The 23115-nt window shown below is 36.9% G+C and overlaps 2 protein-coding genes across 3 annotated transcripts in view; one reads left to right on the top strand and one right to left on the bottom strand.

Moving 5' to 3' along the window:
* The window catches only part of Snw1 (SNW domain containing 1), a 34531-nt gene extending 16525 nt beyond the window's left edge, over window positions 1-18006 (top strand). For both annotated transcript variants that reach the window (XM_047539085.1, XM_047539084.1), the window contains exons 4-14: window positions 1522-1617; window positions 1710-1816; window positions 2617-2721; window positions 3666-3735; window positions 4365-4430; window positions 6026-6142; window positions 7347-7488; window positions 12981-13077; window positions 14710-14827; window positions 17078-17241; window positions 17320-18006. In XM_047539085.1, the coding sequence (XP_047395041.1) occupies window positions 1522-1617; window positions 1710-1816; window positions 2617-2721; window positions 3666-3735; window positions 4365-4430; window positions 6026-6142; window positions 7347-7488; window positions 12981-13077; window positions 14710-14827; window positions 17078-17241; window positions 17320-17518 (1281 nt within the window). In that variant the 3' untranslated portion in view covers window positions 17519-18006. The remainder of the gene's footprint in view (window positions 1-1521; window positions 1618-1709; window positions 1817-2616; window positions 2722-3665; window positions 3736-4364; window positions 4431-6025; window positions 6143-7346; window positions 7489-12980; window positions 13078-14709; window positions 14828-17077; window positions 17242-17319) is intronic.
* Window positions 17988-23098, bottom strand: Slirp (SRA stem-loop interacting RNA binding protein). Its single transcript, XM_047539088.1, has 4 exons — window positions 22948-23098; window positions 19346-19404; window positions 18642-18749; window positions 17988-18095 (listed from the first exon to the last, which is right to left on the bottom strand). Exons 1-4 carry the CDS (start codon window positions 23042-23044, stop codon window positions 18024-18026), a joined length of 336 nt encoding a protein of 111 aa, XP_047395044.1. The 5' UTR covers window positions 23045-23098; the 3' UTR covers window positions 17988-18023.
* Window positions 23099-23115: the final 17 nt, after the last annotated feature.

Below are 23115 nucleotides of genomic sequence, written 5' to 3'. Positions count from 1 at the left end.
TCTCATCAGTAATATGGCTATTATCATCATGCTTACCTCTTAGGGTTGATACAAAGATCCAATTAATGTATATAGTAAAACAAAACAAAATAGTGACACATAGTGTGCTCAATAAGTATTAGCTATTTTTTATTTTAATAAGGGGAAACAGTAAACAAGTAGAATAGATAAATAACGTCATGCTGTGAATAGCACTTTGAAAACCGTAATGAGTGGGGTAAAGCAAAATGGTTGAGGGAGTAGGGCTGTTGCTTTAACAAGGCCAGTCAGGAGGCCTCACCAGTATAGGCCATTTTAATCTGAGATAGAGATGAAGAGCTCACCTGAAGAACTGGGAACAGTACTCTCTGTAAAGGTACAGAATTGGGGGAAAAGCATGTTTAAGATACAGAAGCGCTTGTGTGGCTGAAGCATGAGTGAAGGAGTAAGAATTTATAAACAGAGACTGATGCTGCAGGCAAAGCCAGGTCAGATCAAGTAACCCATCAAATGTCTTTTGGTCCATTGTTTGAAGTGGGAAATTAGGAATAACATGCATTTCCCTAAACTGTTTTAAGACCTCTCATTTGGTAGAACAAATTATTAATATAAGACTTGGGCTTACAGTTTCTTCTATAGAAAACTTTGGGTCTCAAATGCCTAGGAATTTTGTTTTCTTTCATATTCATAAGTTGTTCTTTGTCAAAGAATTCTAATTAAAGCATTAAAATCTAGAATGCTTATTATTGTAGCATTTAAATTTCTGTAATCTCTATTTCTTTAAAGTCTATATACATTTTTATGAAAATATTTGAAAACTATAGATGTCTGTGAAAGTAACTAATATTTTGTTTTAGGGGGACGCCTGTCACCCATTGTCAGCCTAAAAGAATCTATGTTGGGCCTAGTAGAACTCACAGTAGTCTTAAATTTTGGAATAAAATAAGTTATGTATATAGGATGTGTTTTGTTTTTTCTATTTCATTTTTTGTCTTCTCATGGAAGAAAATGTTCTGGGATTTTTCACTGTGGCACATATTCATTTTCTTAGTCTATGAATAGAATTGATGGCAGAAAAAGAGAAACATTATAAATAGGATGAGGTCAATGAAATTTTCTAGGCCCAGTGAATTTGGAAATTATTTGGTAACCTGACTTAAATTCTGATGAGTTTTTAATCCAAGATAATGATTCTTTGGGCAATTTATATCATCATTAATTTCAAGTCCTAGTGAGCCTCAAAAATAGAGATCACTGATGCATAAGATTTTGTTGGCACAATTTATTTGGATTCTGACTTGATTAGAAGATCTCAAATAATTTAAATACATGGGGTCAAAGGAAAATTATTAACTTAGAGCTCAGGCAGCAATTTGTGTATATAGCTTAAACTTTCTTGGTTTTAAAATCAAAAAGACAAAACTGAGTGTCCCAAATTTATAAGTGTGCTGAGAGGACATGTTGACATCTGGAATGACTTAATGAGGTTGCATTTTTTCATTCTCTGCTTTTCTTAAGCTTGCTTGTGTTTGAACATTTCAGGTCATTTATAGCAAATATACTGACCTGGTTCCAAAAGAGGTTATGAATGCAGATGATCCAGACCTACAAAGACCTGATGAAGAAGCTATTAAAGAGGTAACTGGGAACTGATATATATAATTATCTTAGATGACTTTTTACATCCTTATTAACTTCCAAACCACTCAGCACAATGTTTCTTATTTCAGATAACAGAAAAGACAAGGGTAGCCTTAGAGAAATCTGTATCACAGAAGGTTGCCGCAGCCATGCCAGTTCGAGCAGCTGATAAACTGGCTCCTGCTCAGTACATCCGGTATGAGACCTAAAAGTCTTAGTTTCAGTTCAAATTTGATTTGACTTGGAAATTCTGGTATTCATTCACTGTCCTACATAGTCATAATTATAAATGAATTGTCTTGAATAGGGACTTGTATTGACTCTCTTTGCAAACAGTTGAAAGCAGAATTTTTTAAGATGTCCACTTTAAGATGTAAGCTGCCACTGCTATTTCCGAAGTATTTTTTTGATTGTAGAAAAGTTACTTGTGGTATATGATCCTAACCACAGTTGTTATTTTTAGTTTTCCTTTCAACTATAATAGACATCTTTATAATCCTTCTAAATGTTGAGGGGTTTCACTCAACTAAATGTTTCTGTGGACAGATAAATCACATATAGACTTTAAGAAAAAAACTCAGAGCTGCTAGGGCTGCTGCCATTATTCTTTCTTTGTTTTACAACTTAAGATTAATCAAAAACTACTGTAAGATGCCTGCTGGGATTTTTATGTAGGTTGTTTTTCCTCAAACACACGCTTAGAAACTAGCTACTATTTTCTAGACCTCCTCTCTCTAAAACTGAACAATTGCACCTTCCATATTAGAAAGTGGATGAGGATGAATTGTTGACAAACCACTCCAGTTTACATTGTTTGAATCTCATAATTTCTGCTAATTGTCTTATTTTTGTTCCTGATGGCTCTGCTTAGATATTTTGTAATTTTCTGTTAATCCTTTGTGAAAGCATTTGAAAATGTAGTCTTTAAGATTGCAATGGGAAAATACCTACTGAAAACTTCAGTTAGTCACACCTTTAGTTTCCATCTTTCTTTAGATACACACCATCTCAGCAAGGAGTAGCTTTCAACTCTGGAGCTAAACAGAGGGTTATTCGAATGGTAGAAATGCAGAAAGATCCAATGGAACCTCCAAGGTTCAAGTAAGTACATTGCTTCACAAGAATGAACCACTGTCCTTAAAGATATTAGAGGAGAAAAGTGTCTCAAATGTCCATGAAGCAAATGGATAAACTGGTCTATTGATGCATGGAATATTACTGAGCAGTTAAAAAGAGGGGGAGCATGGGTGGCACATGCTGTAATCCCAGCAGCTCGGGAGACTAAGGCAGAAGGATCACAAGGTCAACGCCATCCTCAGCAACTTAGAGAGGCCCTAAGCAACTTAGCAAGGCTTGTCCCTAAAATACAAAAAAGGGCTGGTTGTGTAGTTCAGTGGTAAAGTGCCCCTGGGTTCAATCCCCAGTACCCAAAAGAAGTCTCAAAAAAGAAAAAAAGTGTATTAATATAATAACATTGATGAATCTCAAGATCATTATGCTGAGTAAAAGGAACCAGGCAAAAACAACATATATATAATATGATTCCATTTATATAAAACTCTAGAAAATGGAAACTAATCTATAGTAATAAAAGGTAGATCAGTGCTTGCCTATGGGAAGGAGCTCAGGTCAGAAGGAGGAGAGACAAGAGGTATAGGTAGGGACAGTGCACAAACTTCTGGGGCGAAGGGTATGTTCACTGTCTTAATTGTGATCCTTCCACAAATGTATCTTTGAGGTGAATCAAATTATACACTTTAAATATGTATAGTAAATTATATGTCAGTTATATCTTAATAAGCTGTACACATGTTGTTTAATGCTGTAATAATGTTGGTGTGTCAGCTGAGTAATGATGACAGCATTGACCGTATTTTATTAATTGTTGGTGCCAAATGGTAGATGTATGATGGGCATTCACTATGTCTATTTTGTCTGTGTTTAAAGCTTTACTCAACAAAAAACAAGAAGGGGAGTTTGGCAATACAATAACTAATAGGGGAAAAAGTATATCACTCTCTGATTGTGTTTGATTTATCCTTCAGGATTAATAAGAAAATTCCCAGGGGACCACCTTCTCCTCCTGCACCTGTCATGCATTCTCCTAGTCGAAAGGTATTTGCTATAGTTCAAAATTTTATTTTTACTCATGATTATTAATTTTATAAATAAGCTCCCTATGCCTACAGGTACATGTTACCAAACTGATCAGTTTTCTTTTGTCAATATCAAATAAGGACCCAGTCAAGACTACAAATATGAGAATGTATGTGAAATTTTAGCTATTAGTTTTATTATTAGTAGCTTCAATCCTTCTTTTAATGAAATGAACAGGATCTATTTCATATGATGGATATCCTTATATGAAATGAATACCATGTGTTCGTTAGTTCTTCAATTGATAATTGCCTTTTTAGGTAAATTTTTTTATTACCCCAAAAGAACAAGTTTTCATCTGAAAGATAGCCCATCAGTTTATGGAAAAATACCAGCCAGCATTTGTAAGTGTCAGAAATAATTTCTAGATTCTTTTCCATTTTTCACTATAGTTGAAATTATTACTAGAATCCATGGTATGGGAGCACAGTATGTAGTGCTACCAAACAAATGGAATTTTACACTTTGACAATGTCTGTCCATATGTTGTTGTATGTGGAGGAGTCTTTGATGAGAAAAATTGTACTTGGGTTTTTAGCTAGACTGCAAATTATAAAAATACTACTCTTGCTCTTTTCTCAACTCAGATGACTGTAAAGGAACAGCAAGAGTGGAAGATTCCTCCTTGTATTTCCAACTGGAAAAACGCAAAGGTAATTCAGTTGTTATTAGTTTCTAAGTATTATAATCTACTACTTCAGTTGAAACTTTAGCTTCATATATGAATGTTCTCAGAAAGGAGTGCCAGGGACTGAGGGTTATAGCTCAGTGCCAGAACTCAAGTTTTGCTAGTGTAGGCCATGGGTACAATCTCAAGCACCAGCACCAAAAGTTAAAAAGACTAATTTGTGCAACTTTCTAAAATGTTAATGTTAGTACAGCATGATCATGGGTACCATGTAGAGTCCTGTAGTGAATTTTAGCTGACACATGGGGCACAGTGGAATACACTTGTAATCCCAGCAACTCAGGGGTCTGAAGCAGGAGGAACTCGAGTTCAAAGCCAGTCTCAGCAGCTTAGCAAGACCCTAAGCAACTTAGGGAGACCCTGTCTCTAAATAAAAAATTGAAAGGACTGGGGATATGCCTAAGGTTAATAAGCACCCCTGGGTTCAATCCATGATACAAAGAAAAGAAAAAAATTAAACCAGTCTCAGTGATGATGTGAAAAACTAATAGTAAATCTTTGGATATTTTCAGTACTTTAATTTTCAACTATTGGTCTCTGTTTATAACATTGCAGGTTTAGGCTATTTAAATCCTACATATCTCTACTAATACCCAAAGCCTCTAGGAGTTACTAAGAATCTGTAAAATGTGGGATAAATTGCCTAATCACTATTTCTCATTCTCCAAATTATATCATGATTCTGTTTTTGATGAGGGAAGAAGGCCAGTTTAACCCATGAGTTAAATGTAAGTTGTTCCTTAAAGAAAGTGATGTACTATTGAGGTCCCACAAGAAGAAGGTTGGCTAATCTGATTTAGTCTGATTAATACATACGTAAGTGTGTGATATGTTAAGTATTTGATTCTGTAACACTTTGTTTTGTTAGGAGACCATGGACTAGAGGTCAGTGTTTGGGAATCTAGTCAGAAATCTGGAAGAACAAAGGAAAGCCTCAGAGTCATGTGGATGTTCAAATATTATCCATGTAATGTTACCAAAATGGGATGAAAACTGCAGAATGTAGAATCTCAATTACTTAGCAAACTTCCCACCCCCCATTTACTAAAACTTAAAATCTAATAAATCATTAAAACAGCATGACAAATTAATAGCAAGATTATCTTGATTTGTGCTACCTTTGTATGACTTGATACTTCTACTCATGGAGCAACTATTTGGCTATTTGATAATGATTTTCTTTTATTGTACTCCACATGAAAATCTGTTTTTCGAGAACTTGGACTCTGAAATACTGTCAGAGTTTAAATCCTAGTTTATCCACTATCTATACAACTTTAGGGACATTACCTAAGCTCTCTACCTCACTGTCTTGATCTGTGAAATGTAAACAGTAACATTATGAGATTTACTTACTGTGACAGTCAATGCCATAGGTTTGAAATGCTTAATCCTCCATACAAAGCGCTCATTGTTACCTGCAGTTATTTTGCATAATTGTGAAGAAAGATGTAAGAAAGAGAACTTCATGTTCTAGAATGAACAGGTCTTAATTTCATTTTAAGTAATTATTATAGCTCTTCTGTACTGATATTTTCTCTCTGCTTTCACCCTTCCTAGGGTTATACAATTCCATTAGACAAACGTCTAGCTGCTGATGGAAGAGGACTTCAGACAGTACACATAAATGAGAATTTTGCCAAACTGGCTGAAGCACTCTACATTGCTGATCGGAAGGTTGGTCTGTTACAATTTTAGTTGTTTAAATTTATGATAATTTGTAAGGCCATTCTTGTTTACCTAAGGTACTGTCAATTTAGCTCTAGTACTGAGTATCTAGAGAGACTAACCTGTAGTGTGGGAGGTGCTAGTTGCAGCTCTGCACATGGTTCCAGCCTGTGTGTACTTGTGCACACACCCTGCACCAACAGTGATCTACCTCCCTCACGACATGCTAGAATGATGATTCCCTAGGCTGATCCAGTTTTGCAAAGATTGTTTGGTTCTGTTCTGTATTACATTATTTTCCCAAAAAGGGTCAGTTACAGGGATTGGTAGGTAAACATTCTGATAAATTGAATGCTACTTAAAATCACATAAGGGTATTGACTGTTGATATTAAATATTATGGTATTAAATTGTGAACTTCAAGTTTGCATGGCTTGTTTTTAGCACATAGAAAAGAATGTCTTCTTTATCACAATGAGTACCCTTATAAACATTATCTCTTTAAAAATTTAGTCAGGTATGATGGCATACTCCTATAATCCCAGCTACCTGGGAGACTAAAACAAGCGGTTCAAGTTTGAGGCCAGCCTAGGCACCTTAGCAAGACCCTATCTCAAAATACAACAAGAAAGTAAAGTGGGGACTAGGGATATAGCTCACTGATAGAGCACTTGCATAACATGCCTGAAGCTCTGGGTTTGATCTCCAGCATCCAAATATATATATCAATAAATATGTTTACCTATTAGGCTAAAATTTTGTCTTAGGTTGGAGTCTTGCTTAAATTTATTTTTTGTTTTTGTTCTTTAATTGTTCTGAGAAGAGGTTTTGCTAGTTGTCCAGACTAATCTCAAACTCCTAGGCTTAAGTAATCCTCGCGCCTCGACCTCCTAAGTACTGGGGTAGTAGGCATGCAGCTCAGTGCTAGCTAATTTTTGATTTTTAGTTTGTTTCTGAGAATGCATTGGTGAAACACTTGACTTACAAGATCGATTGGGGTCACAATAGTTTCAGCCATTAAAACACTCCCCAGGGTGAAAAAGCTAACCTTGTGAAGTCTTCTAAGGCAGGATATCGTATTTTAATCAGCAATAACAAATATGAATTCTATTTAATTGCTCTTTCAATCCATACTTTAGTCAGGGAGTTGGATGACAGCTGTAAATATTTATCCCACAATAGTGTCCTGTTTAACATCAAATTTTACTAACAGGCACGGGAAGCTGTGGAAATGCGTGCCCAAGTAGAGCGAAAAATGGCTCAGAAAGAAAAGGAGAAACATGAAGAGAAACTTAGAGAGATGGCCCAAAAAGCCAGAGAGAGGAGAGCGGGGATCAAAACCCATGTGGAAAAAGGTATGACGTTCTCTTTGTAGAATTTACTTGATGAATAGTATGTATCTCATTTTAGAAAACCTCTTTATTGTCTTTTTGTTTTTTAGTTCATACAAAAGTAGTAAATATAATAGAAAACTTCTGATATTTCAGAAATAGTGTAGAAATGGAGAGTAAACTCTACCTTACTAAGCTGAAGCAGCAGAAAATAAAAGTATGTATTTGAAGGTGAGCCTTTACTATGGGACTATTCTAGAACTTCCGGGGATTTTAAGTTCTGAGCAATATATAGTTGGCCTTCCTAATCCTCAGAAACCACATCACAGATTGAACCACTGGTCCAAAGAGGGGAAAAAAATAAATAATCTACAATCTAGAGATGATTGAAAGTATAAAGGAGGATGTGTGTAAGTTTTATGGAAATGCCATCTTATTTTATATAATGGAATTCAGTATGCATGCATTCAGGTATCCCTGGTGAATGGTGGAACTAATCCCCAGGGGATATCAAGGAATGGTACTTTAAAAATCACGTTATTATTTAGCTAGGCATGGTTTAATCCCAACAATCCAGGAGACTGAGGCAGGAGGATCACAAGTTCAAGGAGAGCTTGAGCAGCTTGGTAAGAACCTATCTCAAAATAAAAAGACTTAGAATGTAGTTCAGTGATGGAGTGATAGTTTCCATGTACAGGGGCCATGGTTTAATCCCCAGTATTGAGGGGGTGGGTATTTATTATTCAAATGATAGGCTGATGGGGTTTTTTTTGTTTTGTTTTGTTTTTTTCTGTTTTGTTCTTGAAATTTAGAAAGAAATGAGATTTCCAACTGAGGAAGTCAGCTTGCCCATATGGTAAAATAATCCAGTTTTTCTCTCTCACAGGCTAATGTATTCTCTAATCAATACAATTGCCAGTGTTCTCTCTGGTTTTATTTGGTGGTCTCCATTGGTGTATTAATTCCATTAGAGTAGAATGATTATCATTAAAGAAAATTTGTTAGGATGACTTTTGCTTCATAATAAGTCCTAGACTAGTTCAATTATTCATTCTTTCATTAATTCGGTTCATATTTAGTACTTACTATGTGCAGGGGTTTTTTCCTAGACACAATATTTTCCACTACATGTGGTTAGGGTGGTATGCGGGTAAGTAGTCAACTTCTGCTGAGTGTAGACAAGACAGTTAATCATACTATAATATGTGTAATAGTGTAATAAAAAGTAATAACTGCTATGGCTAAAAATAAAACAGGGAAGGGGACATAAAAGTACCAGGAGAGGGTTATCAGACTGGGCCTCACTTCTGAGATGATAATACTAGCACAAAAACTTAGAAGTAAGGAAGTAAGCCAGGTGGCTCTCTAGGGGAAGAGTATTCCAGGTAGAAGGATAAGCAAGTGCAGAGGGCCTGAGTTAGGAGTATACCTGTGTACTCAGAGAAGTGTGGGGAGACTCGTATGGCTGAGGATGGTGAGGAAGGAGAAATCAGAGATGTCAGGGTGGTTAGGACAGGTGGGAAGAGTAGTGGCCAGCCAGGATCACACAGTCTTTCAGCCATTGTGAGGACATAGCTTTTACATCAAGTGACAAAGGAAAGAATTGAAGCGTTTTGAACAGAGCAATATTGCCACCTTTATTGAGGTATCATTGGCAAATGAAAGTTATATATATTTAAGTTGTATAATGTGATATTTTGGGGTGTTTTTGTTTGTTCATTTTGTTTTGTGAGACAGGGTCTTGCTTTGTTGCCGAAGAGCTCCTGAAGTCTCTCAAGAAGTTGGGGCTGTAGGTGGGCTCAGTGATATGCCCAGACTAAGTTTTGTAGGTGTTGTTTTTTTGTTTTATTTTGTTTTGTGGTGCTGGGGATTGAACCTAGGGCCTCGAACATGCTAATTAGCACATGCTCTACCGCTGAACTATGCCCGACACATTACCCCAGTGTAATGTTCTGATGTATGTATACTTCATAAAATGTTTGCCACTGGGAGGGGTGGGGGGAAGGGGAAAAATAACAGAATGAATCAAACAGCATTACCCTATGTAAATTTGTGATTACACAAATGGTATGCCTTTACACCATGTACAGACAGAGAAACAACAGGTATCACATTTGTTTACAATTAAAAAAAAAAATGTTTGCCACTGTTCAGCTAATTGACCTATCAGTCATCTTACATAGTCAGGTTTTATTTTTACCTTAAAACAACACAGATTGTGGGCTGCAGTTGTGGCTCAGTGGTAGAGTGCTTGTGTAGTATGTGTGAGGCACTGGGTTCAATTCTCAGCACCACATATAAATAAATGAATAAAATAAGGGTCTACCAACATCTAAAACCAATTTTTAAAAAACACTGATTATTTTATAGTTATAGACATCAGAAATCTAAAATGGGTTTCAGGAAGCTAAATCAAGGTGTTAGCAGGGCTGCTTCTTCCTGAAGGCATTCATTTCCATGCCTTTTCTAATTTTAGAGGCTTCATGTTCTTTTGCTCATGGCCATTAGCTAGCAGTCATGTTGTTGTGATCTATGCCAATGTCACATCTCCTCCTCTGCCTCTCCTGCCTTCCTCTTTTTTTTTTTAATTAAATTTTATCTTTTTTAAAGTTTTATTGGAACATTTTAATTATACATAATGGTGGAATTCATTGTGTTTTATTCATATATGCATATTTCCCCAGTCCCTTTCTTACCGCCTCTGCTTCCTCTCCTGTTAAATAGTCAGTTTTTATATTTTTGGTGAGAACAATTAAGATGTGTCAACAAATTTCATTTATTCAACGTAGAATTATTAAATACATTCACCATGCAGTACATTAGCTCTCCAGAGTCTATTCATCCAGCATCAGTGAAACTTTGTACCCCTTTAACCCGCATTTTTTTCTAAAATATTTCTAAAAGATTACTCTGACCAGTATGTTAAAAATAGAAAACTATATCCCAACTACTCAGTAGGCTGAGGTAGGAGGATCACAAGTTAAACACCAGCTAGACAACTTAGTGAGACGTGAGACCCTGTCTCAAAATAAAAAGGACTAGGAATGTAGCTCAATGGTAGAGTGCCCCAGTACCAAAAAAAAAAAAACAAAAAACTATGGCATGGGCATGGACAGAAGTAGAGAAATTAATTATTTAATTATTTGTAGGGTTATAATAAACTGGTATGAGAGAAAAGTAGGAATCATGAATGACTCAAGGTGCCAGGTGTGGTGGCACATGCCTATAATCCCGGCAGCCCAAGATGTTGAGTCAGGAGGATCGCAAGTTCAAAACTGGTCTCAGCAACTTAGCAAGGCCCTAAGCAACTCAGCAAGACCCTGTCTCTAAATAAAATATTTAGAAGTAAAATTTGTTAGATTGGAGGTGTAGTTCAGTGGGAGAGTACCTAACAGGCACAAGGCTCTGGGTTCAGTCCTGTGTACTACAAAAAAAGAAAGAAAATTTGCTTTATCTAAGTTGTCTCAAATGATTAAAGAAAAGAAAAAAAGGAAAAACAGAATGGTTCTTAAAAAATTTAGTTTGAAAAGTCTGTTGCCAACATATATAGAATGCTTCATTCATCAGAGACTGAATACACTTTCTTTTTTTATTTTTTATTTTTTTTAGTTATTGATGGACCTTTATTTTATTCATTTATTTATATGCGACGCTGAGAATCGATCCCAATGCCTCACACATGCAAGGCAGGTGCTCTACCACTGAGCCACAACTCTAGCCTGCCTGAATACACTTTCTTCTCAACAGCACATGGATCCTTCTCTAAAATAGACTATATTTTAGGCCACAAAGCAACTCTTAGCAGATACAAAAAAATAGAGATAATACCTTACATCCTATCAGATCATAATGAAATGAAATTAGAAATCATTGATAAAATAAAAAATAGAAGTCACTCTAAATAATATGCTATTGGATGATAAATGGATAACACAAGAAATCAGGGGTAAAATAAAAAATTAGTGTGGGGAACAGTGATTTGAATCATGGTTTCTCACAGTAGGAGATGTGCCTGTACTGTGAACTTCCTGTGCAAGGGTGCAGGTCAAAACTGCCCAGTTGCTATGGTGACTTCCTGTTTAAAAGAGATTCTGTGCAAGGCACAGGACTATCAGTCTTGACCCTGAGTTCAGACACCAGCTGCCAGGGGTAGAGAATTATGAACACAAGTAGATAATTAAAATAGGCTTTGTCCTTCAGCCTGCCTGCCTCCTTCAAAGAAACTTCCTCACAGAAAACCCTTTTGATGATAAAAATCTATGTAATAAACGTGCTGAACTAGCTCTAGGTCATTGCTCCTGCATCAGAGGATGGTGTTCCACTTGGTCCCAGCTTTCTCTCTTAAAAATCAAATTTCTGTCACAAAAAGGAAGTATGGGAGATGGTGGGCTTATTAGCTAATCTGATTTAATTATTTTTGCATTATAAACATCAAAACATGTTGTATCCCATAAATATATACAATTATTATTTGCCAATTTTAAAAAGAGTCTGTGGCCATATATTAGTAAAATAACTAATATATATTTATTGAATACTTAATATAAGCAGTTTACATGTATTACCTCATACAATCTCTTCAGCAGCCTTTATGCATTGGTGCTCTTATTGTCACTGCTTTACAGAAAAGGAAATTACAGGTCAGAGTGGTGAAGTAAGCTGCACAAGGTCATAGTGTTAATTTTGTCGTTCAGAAGCAGGATTTGATTCCAGACAGGCTGGCTTCAAAGCTCATACTCCTTTCTGTACTGTATCCTCTCATACTCGTAAGGGTAGAAAAAAGTGAAGGAAGACATAAATACAGTAGGGATAAAGATGGCAGCCAGTCCTTGTGGACCACAAGCAAAGGGTTCCTTATTCATTAGAATCTTTTAAAATATAAGGAAAAACTTATGCATAATTCTTTTTTCCTGAAAGTGAAATTTTCATAGAAAAATTGAAAGTACTGTGTATTGAACACTCATATCCACCCACCTGAATTTTACATTTCATTTTTTAAAAAATTACCCTCTCTTAATTTGCTTTATCACATGTATACCCATGTTTCTATCCATTTATCAGTTCACTGTACTACTTTGTACATGAAGACATCACTACTATACACTTCAGGTGTGTGCATAATTCCAGAATTCACATTCAAAAAATTCTTCCACTAATACAGTGTGATGGCACATTCCTGCAATTCCAGCTACTCAGAAGGCTGAGGCAGAAGGATTGCAAGTTCAAGGCCAGCTTGGGCAATTTAATCAAAACCCTGTCTCAAATTGAGAAATAAAAAGGGCTGGGGGCATAGCTCAGTAGTAGAGCATCCCTGAGTTCAATACCTCTTCCTCAAAACCAAACAAAAAATTAAACTAACACTGTTTATTAGATTTGAATCAATTGCAAGTGAGGTTAAAAGGCTGAATGTGACTACATAGAAGTACATGGAATTTTCTCTAAGTTTAAAGAATATTATTCAAAATATTAATGGATAGAATACAGTGATGAAGTGATTTTCAACTGTGTCCACACAGAGGATGGGGAGGCACGTGAGAGAGATGAAATCCGTCATGATAGACGAAAAGAAAGACAGCATGACCGGAATCTTTCTAGGGCAGCTCCTGATAAGAGGTATGTGTTGTCCATTATAAATATGAATATGAAGAGGATCTTTTTTATTAACTTTTGAAGCAGAGTTTTACTTCATTAATACCAGTTTTGCTTTTTCTTCCTTTCATTTTTAGTTTGCTAATAAGTTGGCATCTAATTTTCTTGTGCTTAACAATTTTGGCTTTGCAGAATTGACTATCCCTAGAAATAGTCTTTTCTTCCATCACCTTATAGGGTCATTTAGAATTAAGGGTGGGAATGTAGATAAAAGAATTCAGATCAAGTTTGTAAAGAGGAAGTAATGAACAAGGCTGTCTGATCTGTTCTTTTCCTATTTCAAGGGGTGAGACAGATGATGTGCCTTTGTTTTTAGACAGGAAATAAACTACCATACCTTTATTGACATCCTTTCATAATGCAGAATGCTGTGTCCAGTACAGTGGGCAGAGGGAAGAGCGAGTTTTGAAAGAAGTGAAAATTTGAGTAGTTAATTTGGGAAAATTTACGAAGCACTCTTAGTAAGTTACAAAATGGTATAAAACAAAAAAGTACATGTGTGGGGACATAAAGTGGGAATTGGGAAAGTTTGTAGTTCAGCAGAGGCTGAGGACCACAGTTGCTAAAAAGTAGAGGAAAGCTGTAATACAAAGGTGAAATTCTGAGTGGTGTTTAAATACAAATGTAAAACGTTTTCTTCTTGAACCATTTTCCATGCTCTGATCATCCTAGGAGCTGATACAATCCATTTTTTAAGTTATATCTTACATCACATCTACTGGTGGTGGTGGTTGTTGAATTGGTGTATTTCATCTCCTTGGATAAATATAGTCATGGAAAAGCAAAGAATCTGAATTCAATTGTGGATAAATCTACAAAATAGAAGAAATTAAATAGAGGAATTAAATTGGAAGGGTTCAATTAATGATACTCTTGGTTTGAATTTCCTAAGTTGTAAAAATTAAAATAACTTTGTACATAAATTGGGCTCTTAAAACCAGTAAAGTGACTGTGAAAATTGATAACATGAAAAAGCCATAAATTTGTGATTGGATGAAAATCAGATTATCTACGGAAATAATTTTAAGTCCTGAACGTCTAGTAAAATTAGTGATGACAGTTACCATGGTTTCATTCATTAGTGCATATGTACTAAAACCGTAGAGAAATCAAATTAAGCCAGATATTTAAAATTTAGAGTAAATCATTGACATGTATTCCTCAAAATTCTAGTAGGATAAAATTACAGACTGGTTAGGTAAAAGAGCTGATCGTAGTGTGTGGAAAACAATTCGTATGGTGCATCACTCAGCATCCACTTCCCAAGCCTTCATCTAATGATAGCAAATATAGACCATAGGAGTTTGAATTTTAGCATGGTTCTAAGGTGATTGATTGTACGTAACAAGAACCAATCTATTGGATGTTTTTTTGAGCTAACAGAAAAGTCCTAATTGTAGAACCCTACCTCTAATCCTGTATCTGAAATGATATAACAGCTGCCAGCCTGATTATACATTATCAGGGAATATATGTTCACAAGATATAAATATGACATATTCATTTCCTTTGCTTCTGAGATTGGTTGTATTTAAATTGAATATATTCAACTTGTCTGTAAAGAGCGTTCAGTTAATCATATTGTGTTTGTAATAGGTCAAAGCTGCAGAGAAATGAAAATCGAGATATCAGTGAAGTCATTGCTCTTGGTGTGCCCAATCCTCGGAATTCCAATGAAGTACAATATGACCAAAGGCTTTTCAACCAATCCAAGGTACATGGAGTTTAGAAACAGCCTATCTTGTGTGTTGATATGAATACCTATCCTTAGGGAAAAGAAAACTTACATGTCTTAGATTTGGATTACCAAAATTTGGCCAGTGTGGTGGCAAAAAAAAATTGGATATTGTTACTTAAAAGACAAGATGAAACATTTCTGATTTTAACCTCTTGAATTTAGATAAAATTTAAAGCACTCAATAGAAAATGAAAGAAATGGGGTGATTAGGTGACTCTGGTGTATCTATCTTTTATTTGTAAACTAGAGCCAGTGTTCTTGCTACCTCAGTTTTTTTTAATCTGTGGATTTTTTTTTTTTTTTAATGCTACAGAGATATTTCAACTTGAGAACTTTTAAAAATTAAGCTTGAAAACTGGACTAAAGTACCAGAATGATTGTCAGAAAATCTGATTTCTAGGGCTGGGGTTGTGACTCAGTGGTAGAGCACTTGCTTGGGTAGCATGTGTGAGGCACTGGGTTTGATTTTCAGCACCACATATAAATAAAGGTCCATCAATAACTAAAAATATATGTTAAAAAAAAAAAAAGAAGAAAGAAAATCTGATTTCTAGTTCTGGAGGTTATTAATCAGTTAGGACACTGTTTCTGCTTTTTTGTGGATGCTAAGCACACACTCTGCCAGTAAGCTACATCCCCAGACACAGTTTTAATTCACCTAATGTTGATTAGCAGCTATGCCTATGTTAGATCAAAAATAGATATGCCTTCCCCTTCAAGGAATCCATAGTCTACAGGAGAAAATAGCAGACAAGTGCATGCACACTTGTGTTCATATAAAAAGACAACCTATGTCTCAGCCTCCAAAGTAGTAGGGATTACAGGTGTGTGCTACCACACCTGGCTTACAGGCTTTTTTGTTTTGTTTTGTTTTTTTAAGCACTGAGATAATACAACTAAAAGACTTAGAACTATGTCTGCAATATAAAAAGCACCCAACAAATTATAATAATTGTTAGAAGAGCTAACTTAAATGCTTTCAAATCGTCCTAAAGCCTCCAAGTCATATAGGACTTTATCCTTCTATATCCCAGTAGAACTTAACACTTCTGTATTCATAACCACACACTTGGTGATGGTGCATTCCTGTAATCACCTACTCAGGATTACAAGTTTGAGGATAGCCTGGGCAATTTAGGGAGATGCCATCTCAAAAAGGACTGGGAACGTAGCTCCATGGTATAGCAATTACCTAGCATGTGTGGGAGGTCCTGGTTTCAATCCCCACTATCACCAAAAAACAAAACCATATGAAGGGCTAGGATTGTGGCTCAGTGGTAGAGCACTTACCTAGCATGTGTGAGGCACTGGGTTCAATTCTTGCCACCACATACAAATAAAAGTTCATAACAATTAATAAAAATGTTTTTTAAAAAAATGAAAAAAAAACATGAAGTCATTTAGCTAATAATTAAGTGATGTAATTAAGATTGAAACTTGAATGTCTTGACCCCAAAGCTTTGTTCTTAATCACTATATAAAGAGTTTAATCAGCCTGAAAAGAGTTGGTTTGAAGGTTCCACCTAAGTATTTCCAAGACTCACCTGTTACAAGCTTAAGCTGAAAGCATTTAAAAGTTGCTGGGAAAATATTTCATTTGATTTTAGATTTCCGTTGAGGATCTTGTGTGTAAAAGTGAAGTTCTCAGGCAATTAAGGGGTGTAACTACTCTAAATAGCATCAAAGAAGTATTTTATCATTTTTTCATCTTCTTGCCACCATGTATGTACAAGTAGAAATTTTTGAGTACCTGCTTATAGAAGCATCCCAGTTGTGCTTTGTTTTGTTTAATAATGTAATAGTTTTTATTTTATTTATTTGGCAGGAGGGCACTGGGAATTGAACCCAGGGACACTCAACTACGAGCCACATCCCCAACCCTTTTTGTATTTTATTTAGAGACAGGGTCTTGCTGAGTTGACTAGGGCCTTGCTAAGTTGCTAAGGCTGACTGAACTCATGATCCTCCTGCCTCAGCCTCCCAAGTCACTGGGATTACAGGCATACACCACCACGCCCAGCACATCCCACTTTTAATGACTGCTTTGTTAGTTAAAACTTCAAACATCATGTGAACAAAAGTTATGTAATTTGGAGTTTAACAAAGACCTTTTTTAAATTTGAAGTTCACATTTTTGAAATGAGAGCTATAAATGAGCATTTGTTCTTTATATAAGTATAATCAGATTGTTTTTAATAAAATATATTTTCATGCATTTTCTCACAGGGTATGGACAGTGGATTCGCAGGTGGAGAAGATGAAATTTACAATGTTTATGATCAAGCCTGGAGAGGTGGTAAAGATATGGCCCAGAGTATTTATAGGCCCAGTAAAAACCTGGACAAAGACATGTATGGTGATGACCTAGAAACCAGAATAAAGACCAACAGGTACCAAGGCAGACAGTTCAATTTCAGTGTTTACACCCATGAAATAAGTGGTTCATAGTTCCTTCTGTTTTTCCTTAGATTTGTTCCCGACAAGGAGTTTTCCGGTTCAGACCGTAGACAGAGAGGCCGAGAAGGACCAGTTCAGTTTGAAGAAGATCCTTTTGGTTTGGACAAATTTTTGGAAGAAGCCAAACAGCATGGTGGCTCTAAAAGACCCTCAGATAGCAGCCGCCCCAAGGAACATGAACATGAAGGCAAGAAGAGAAGGAAGGAATAGATACACCTCTCTTCAAAGGGAATGAACTATTATTACCTAGAACCCTAATGATGCAAGTCATGGGGGAACACTTTGTAAATGGTCAGGATAAAAACCAAACCTGGGTGTCAGATCCCAGTGCTACTTTTTACTACGGGAGATGGGGGGATTGAAAAATTTTACTTTGAATTAATTTAGCTTTTTTAAACAGTGGGTTGTTTGTGCTTCTCCCACCTTTCAGCACTTACAGAACATACTGCCCACACAGAATTAAGACCATTTTGTGTGACACTAGTAGTCTTGGGGTAATATTTTACATAAGAACAACTGCTTATGAACAAGGTTACCCCAACCATGAGGAGGAGAATATTCATATATTAGGACTGTGCTACCAAATGAATTTTACCCCTATTGTGCTGTTTTACTTTGGAGTGGGGAAAATAAGGTCTTGCTTAGTACAGCTATTTGTTTGAAATAAAAAACATTTAGACAAAATTCTCAGTTAAGTTTATTTAACTGGAAATAGTCAAAAATCCTTCTCTTCATCAGATGTTTGATCACCTTGCAACCTTTTTCGTCTTTGAGCTTGAACGTGGACCTAAAAAATCAAATTAGCACTGTAAGGAAAGGCAATGTGTGCAAAAAAAATTAAAACTTCAGCAAGTACCATTTTATAAGAATACCGTATTAGGAACTGAGCACCCTCAAGCAGTTATTTGTACCTTGTTCTTGGGAGACTCCCTGAACTTTAATTTAAAATTGTAAATCAATTTGGCTCAAGATCATATAATTATAATAAGTGGAAAAGTCAGGATTTCAACCCTGCTTTGCCCACCTTGAATGTGCACTCCAGTTTCCAGTGTCTGGTATTACTTATACCTGCTAACCATAAAAGGATCTTCCCCTGGTGGTAGAGCACATGCATATTACCTACATGTGAGGCCCTGGGTTCAATCCCTAGCGCTAAAAAATAAAGAGCCTTCCTGTTTCTCCACACCTTTTAGAAATGAACACTCTACTTACCACTCTTAACAAGCATTAAAGAACCTTGTCATTCCTAAATTTTCCCAAAATACCTGTCATTCTACACTTCTGACTTATTTAAGTAATACATGGAAAGCTCATAAGATATGAGAACATTTACCTTTACTCCATCAATAATATGATTTTCCTGTTGTACTGCATTCTGAAGTTCTTCTTCTGATGAAAACTGAACCCAACCCATACCTTTATGAAAGCCAGTCTCTTTGTCCTAAAAAATTTAAATAACAAAGGAAATGATTAATCATGAACTCTTCAAACTGATAACCAGGATTGCCATGTGCAATCCTGAGCAGATAACAGTTCACCTGTGCCCACTTGTGAGCTCATCTGTTTTTTAGCCATTAAGTTTGTGGTAGTTTGTTATGCAACAATAGAAAACTAACACAAATACCTAAAGTTTTGTTGTTTTTTATCAGTCTTATCAATATAACACCCATAACTTTATCAGTAAAGGCTAAACAGCTTCATTCTTTTTTGTTGTTGTTTGATACTAGGGCTCAATCCAAGGAGACTTCTACCACTGAGCTATAACCCCAGCCCTTTTATTTTGACTAGGTCTTGTTAAGTTGCAATCCTCCTTTCTCAGACTCCCAAGTCATTGAGAGGACAGTTGTGCACCACTGCACCTGGTTTCATTATTAATATATGTTGTTTGTTATGCTTTGATTTTTAAAAAAGCAAGAATTAGAAGGAAACAATGCTTTTTTTTTTTTTGTCAGTACTAGGACCACACATGTGCTAAGGCAAGCCCTCTACTACTGAGCACCCCCAGTCCCCAATAGTTTTTTTAAAGATAATACTCACAAAAGGTACAGTGCACTTTCGTACATGACCAAACTGAGCAAAGTGTTCTCTCAGTTCACCTGTACAAGGAGAGAAAACATACTAAAAATAGTTAACACATTTTGTTTTCTAGCCTAGATTGTAGACAGAAACCAAGGGGGTTCAGGAGTCCTCAATCTTCTTGTGGGTAGGAACTTCTTTATATTTCCTTAGCCTTAAGATTCGGCAAACAGCTACAGGACTGATCAAATTGCCATAATGTACCAGATTTGATGGTAAGTTAGGGACATGCTGAGCTGGCTACAGTCTCCGTACTCAGCAAATACTAAGTATTTTCATCATACCAGATACCGTACAAGGTGTGTGAATTACAATCCTTGTGAGTAGATCACAGAAGACAAAAACAATTACAATCCACAGTGTTGCCAGTTATATTAGAGGTCTCCAAACAAAATTCCAATTTACTCATGTAACTTAAAGTTCATACTAGGCTAAATAACTGGTGCTTGAAAATGTGTTCTGTTGCCCTGCCCTGCCCTTCCTGCCTGCCTTCTCACTGCTGGCCCACAGTTCTCTAGATCTGAAGTCTCCATATCCTATCCCGTGGATTTCCAGTTTTGTACATGTTGTTCTCTTCTATGTTATGTTAATGTTAATGTTCTATAATCCTATCTCCTTCCTAAATTGTAACTATCCTCCAGACTCAAGCCAAATATATCCACTGAGTATGGGCTCCTGTGCAACAATAGGAAACTTACCAGCCCTATAAAAACCTCAAAAATATATAGCATATAAATGTATTTATTCATTGTTGCAGTGCTGGGGATCAAACCCGGGGCCTCATGCACACTAGGCAAGCACTCTTACCAGTCAGCCACATCCCCAGCCCTAGAGTGTACTATCTTAAAGATAAAAAACTACATGACCTCTTTTTCTTCTGAACTATAGTGGTTGGTTTTGCTGGTTTTCATTTTATATTACTATATCTTGTAGTTCATCTAAATTTGATTGGTTCAACTCCCTACATTTGTGTTTGTAAGTCTTCTCAGCCCCACCACTACTCTATATAAGAATAGAAACCGTGTGAGATACACAGTAGGGCTTTAATATTAGCTGAATAAGTAAACAATTTACAGAAGTTAGATTTCTGTAGGTCCCTAACAGTTGGTCAAACCAGCTGGAAAGATCAGATCACAGAACACGATACTGTGATCGTTTAACTGTATGTTAAAACATGTATGTTTTATACCAACTATTATAAGTTCTAGAAAAGGCCTGGTTCCCAGTCTGTGGAGGTGGGAGAACTTTTAAAAGGGAGGGCCTAGTGGAAAACAGGTCACTGGAGTACACCATTAAGGGGATCCCCTCTCTTCCTCTCTGCATGAGGTGAACAGCCCTTCTCTTCCACATGCCCCCAACATACAGGTTATACTATGCTGCCATAGGCCCAAATAACCAGACTGAAACCTAAAAAGAGGTAAAAATAAACCCTCCCTTCTTTGAGTTGTTCATCTCAGGTATTTCTATACAGTGATTAAAAAAAAAAAAAAAGAAAACCCTCTGGATGGTAACCTTTGTACCAAATCACCTATAACTGTTCAGGAAAAATAGCTACCAAAAAACAGATACTTGTTAAATATTGGCTGACTGAGTGAATGAACTAAGAAAAAGTATTTCAAAGTTATGAAGCTTTAAGAGTTTTAGACCAGGCCAGGTGAGGTGGCACACTCCTCTAATCCCAACAGCTCCGAAGGCTGAGGCAGGAAGATCGCAAATTCAAAGCCAGTCTTAGCAACATAGGGAGCCCCCCCTAAGCAACTTAGTGAGACCCTGTCTCTAAAAAAAAATACAAAAAAGGGCTAGAGATGTGGCTCAGTGGTTAAGTGCCCCTGGGTTCAGTCTTCAGTACCCCCCCAAAAAAAAAAAAGAAAAAAAAGTTTTAGATCAGCCTTTATGGTAGAAACGTGCATCTACTAGATGCTGGTAAAAATCCTCAGCCTTTTTCTGAAAGCATAAGAGAAACATTATTGGGTTTGGTCTTCACCACCCACATACTGAAAGATGGGGCACAAACCAATCTGCTTCCTACCTTGCTACTCTCATTTGAGTCACCAAAACAAAGAAAATAGCCAGTTGCTGCTGGTGCAGTGATGAACACCTGTAATCCCAGCAGCTGAGGCGGCGGAGGTAGGAGGATCTGGAGTTCAAAGCCAGCCTCAGCAAAAGCAAGACACTAAGCAACTCAATGAGACCATGTCTCTAAATAAAATACAAAATAAGGCTGGGGATGTGGCAGAGTGATCAAGAGCTCCTGGGTTCAATCCCTAGTAACAAAAAAAAAAAAAGAAAGAAAGAAAGAAAGAAAATAGCCAGGTGCAATGGTGCATGCCTATAATACCAGCTAAGCAGGACATTTTTAAGTTCCAGGCCAGCCTCACAACAAAGGGAGTCCCTGTCTCAAAATAAAAAAGGGCTGAGGGGTAGCTGAGCAGCAATGCCCCTGGGTTCAATTCTCAATGGGAGAAGGGGAGGACAACCTAAGCAAAGTAACCCTGTTTCATTCTTTTGTTGAAGGAGACTGGCCTATACATGAGAACATCTACCAAAGTTAATCATGGATTTTTAAGTTTTAGTAAGAAAACATAAAAACCTTAATACTGCAGCTAACAAGAAATTTCAGAATTTTTCAAACCCTCTATCTCCAGAATAAACCTCTCCGATGAGCTTCAATTTTAGTAATCATGAAAATAACTAGATTCGTTGAGTACTTTCACTCTAACAAATCTAAGAAGTGTATGTATAAACTCGCTTAATCCTCTCCACAATCCTAGGAGGTATTGTTGACGCCATTTTTTAGATGATTAAACTGAAGCACTGCTGTGAGTTTCTTTCCCATATTATCTTCAGTTATTCGGGTTATTTTTAACTACTAAATGGCTGAGTTGGAATTTTAACCCGGGTAGTCTGGCCTCAGAGTCCATTTCTCAATCACAATGTACAACCGCCGCCCAATACCCTGACAGCGATCCCACAAGCTTCTAAAATCTCAACTTGCCCAGAACTGAAAAGGATCCCCATCTCCTCTCAGCCTGCTTCTCCTAAATTCCAACAACACAACTATCAACGCTAGAAATCTGGAGGTGTCCTTCTGCTCTTTCCCTCGTTGCATAACACCACCACCACCACCACTCTTCCTAAGACATCACGAAACCCCACTGATTTTGTTTTCTGAAAGACCTAAGTGGATCTGATCCCGCCCCTTTTACCTCTTCCCTAGCTCAGGTCTTCAGTTTTGAATCACATGTACTTGCCTTTTATCTCTTATCCATGCCTACCATCTTGCTAGTCACAGCGGTTCCTTCGAAATCTTACATTTCGTTACCAAGTAATAAACTTTTCCACCAAATCTCCAAATTACAGGAGATCATGAACTCGTGCCTCAAGGTTCAGGGGCATCTCTAAGCAGTTAAATATGAAGGAAATGTCAGCGCACTGGTTTGCTTGGTAGCAAACTCGACCTTCTAATGCCACCACCACGCTGACTTAAGTGCTCTGCACAACGCAGAGGTTTTGTCATCGCGTGGACCTACAGATTCCGCCTCCCCCACATCTCCGTCACTCACTCGACGCCGCGGTCCAGGGGATTTTTCTGACAAAAGCAACCGGACGACCGATACTCGTACGCAGAGCCACAGCACCTTTCGCCGCGGAGGCTGCCATCTTTCGACTGAAGGAGCTCGGTGAGCGCGTGTCGTGACCTCGGAAGAACCCGTCGGATCCCGAGCAAGAAG

Source organism: Sciurus carolinensis, chromosome 2 (assembly GCF_902686445.1).
Source record: "Sciurus carolinensis chromosome 2, mSciCar1.2, whole genome shotgun sequence".
In the NCBI taxonomy this organism is placed as follows: domain Eukaryota; kingdom Metazoa; phylum Chordata; class Mammalia; order Rodentia; family Sciuridae; genus Sciurus; species Sciurus carolinensis.
Note: the sequence above shows the minus strand (reverse complement) of the source record. Positions and strands in the feature narration are given on the sequence as shown.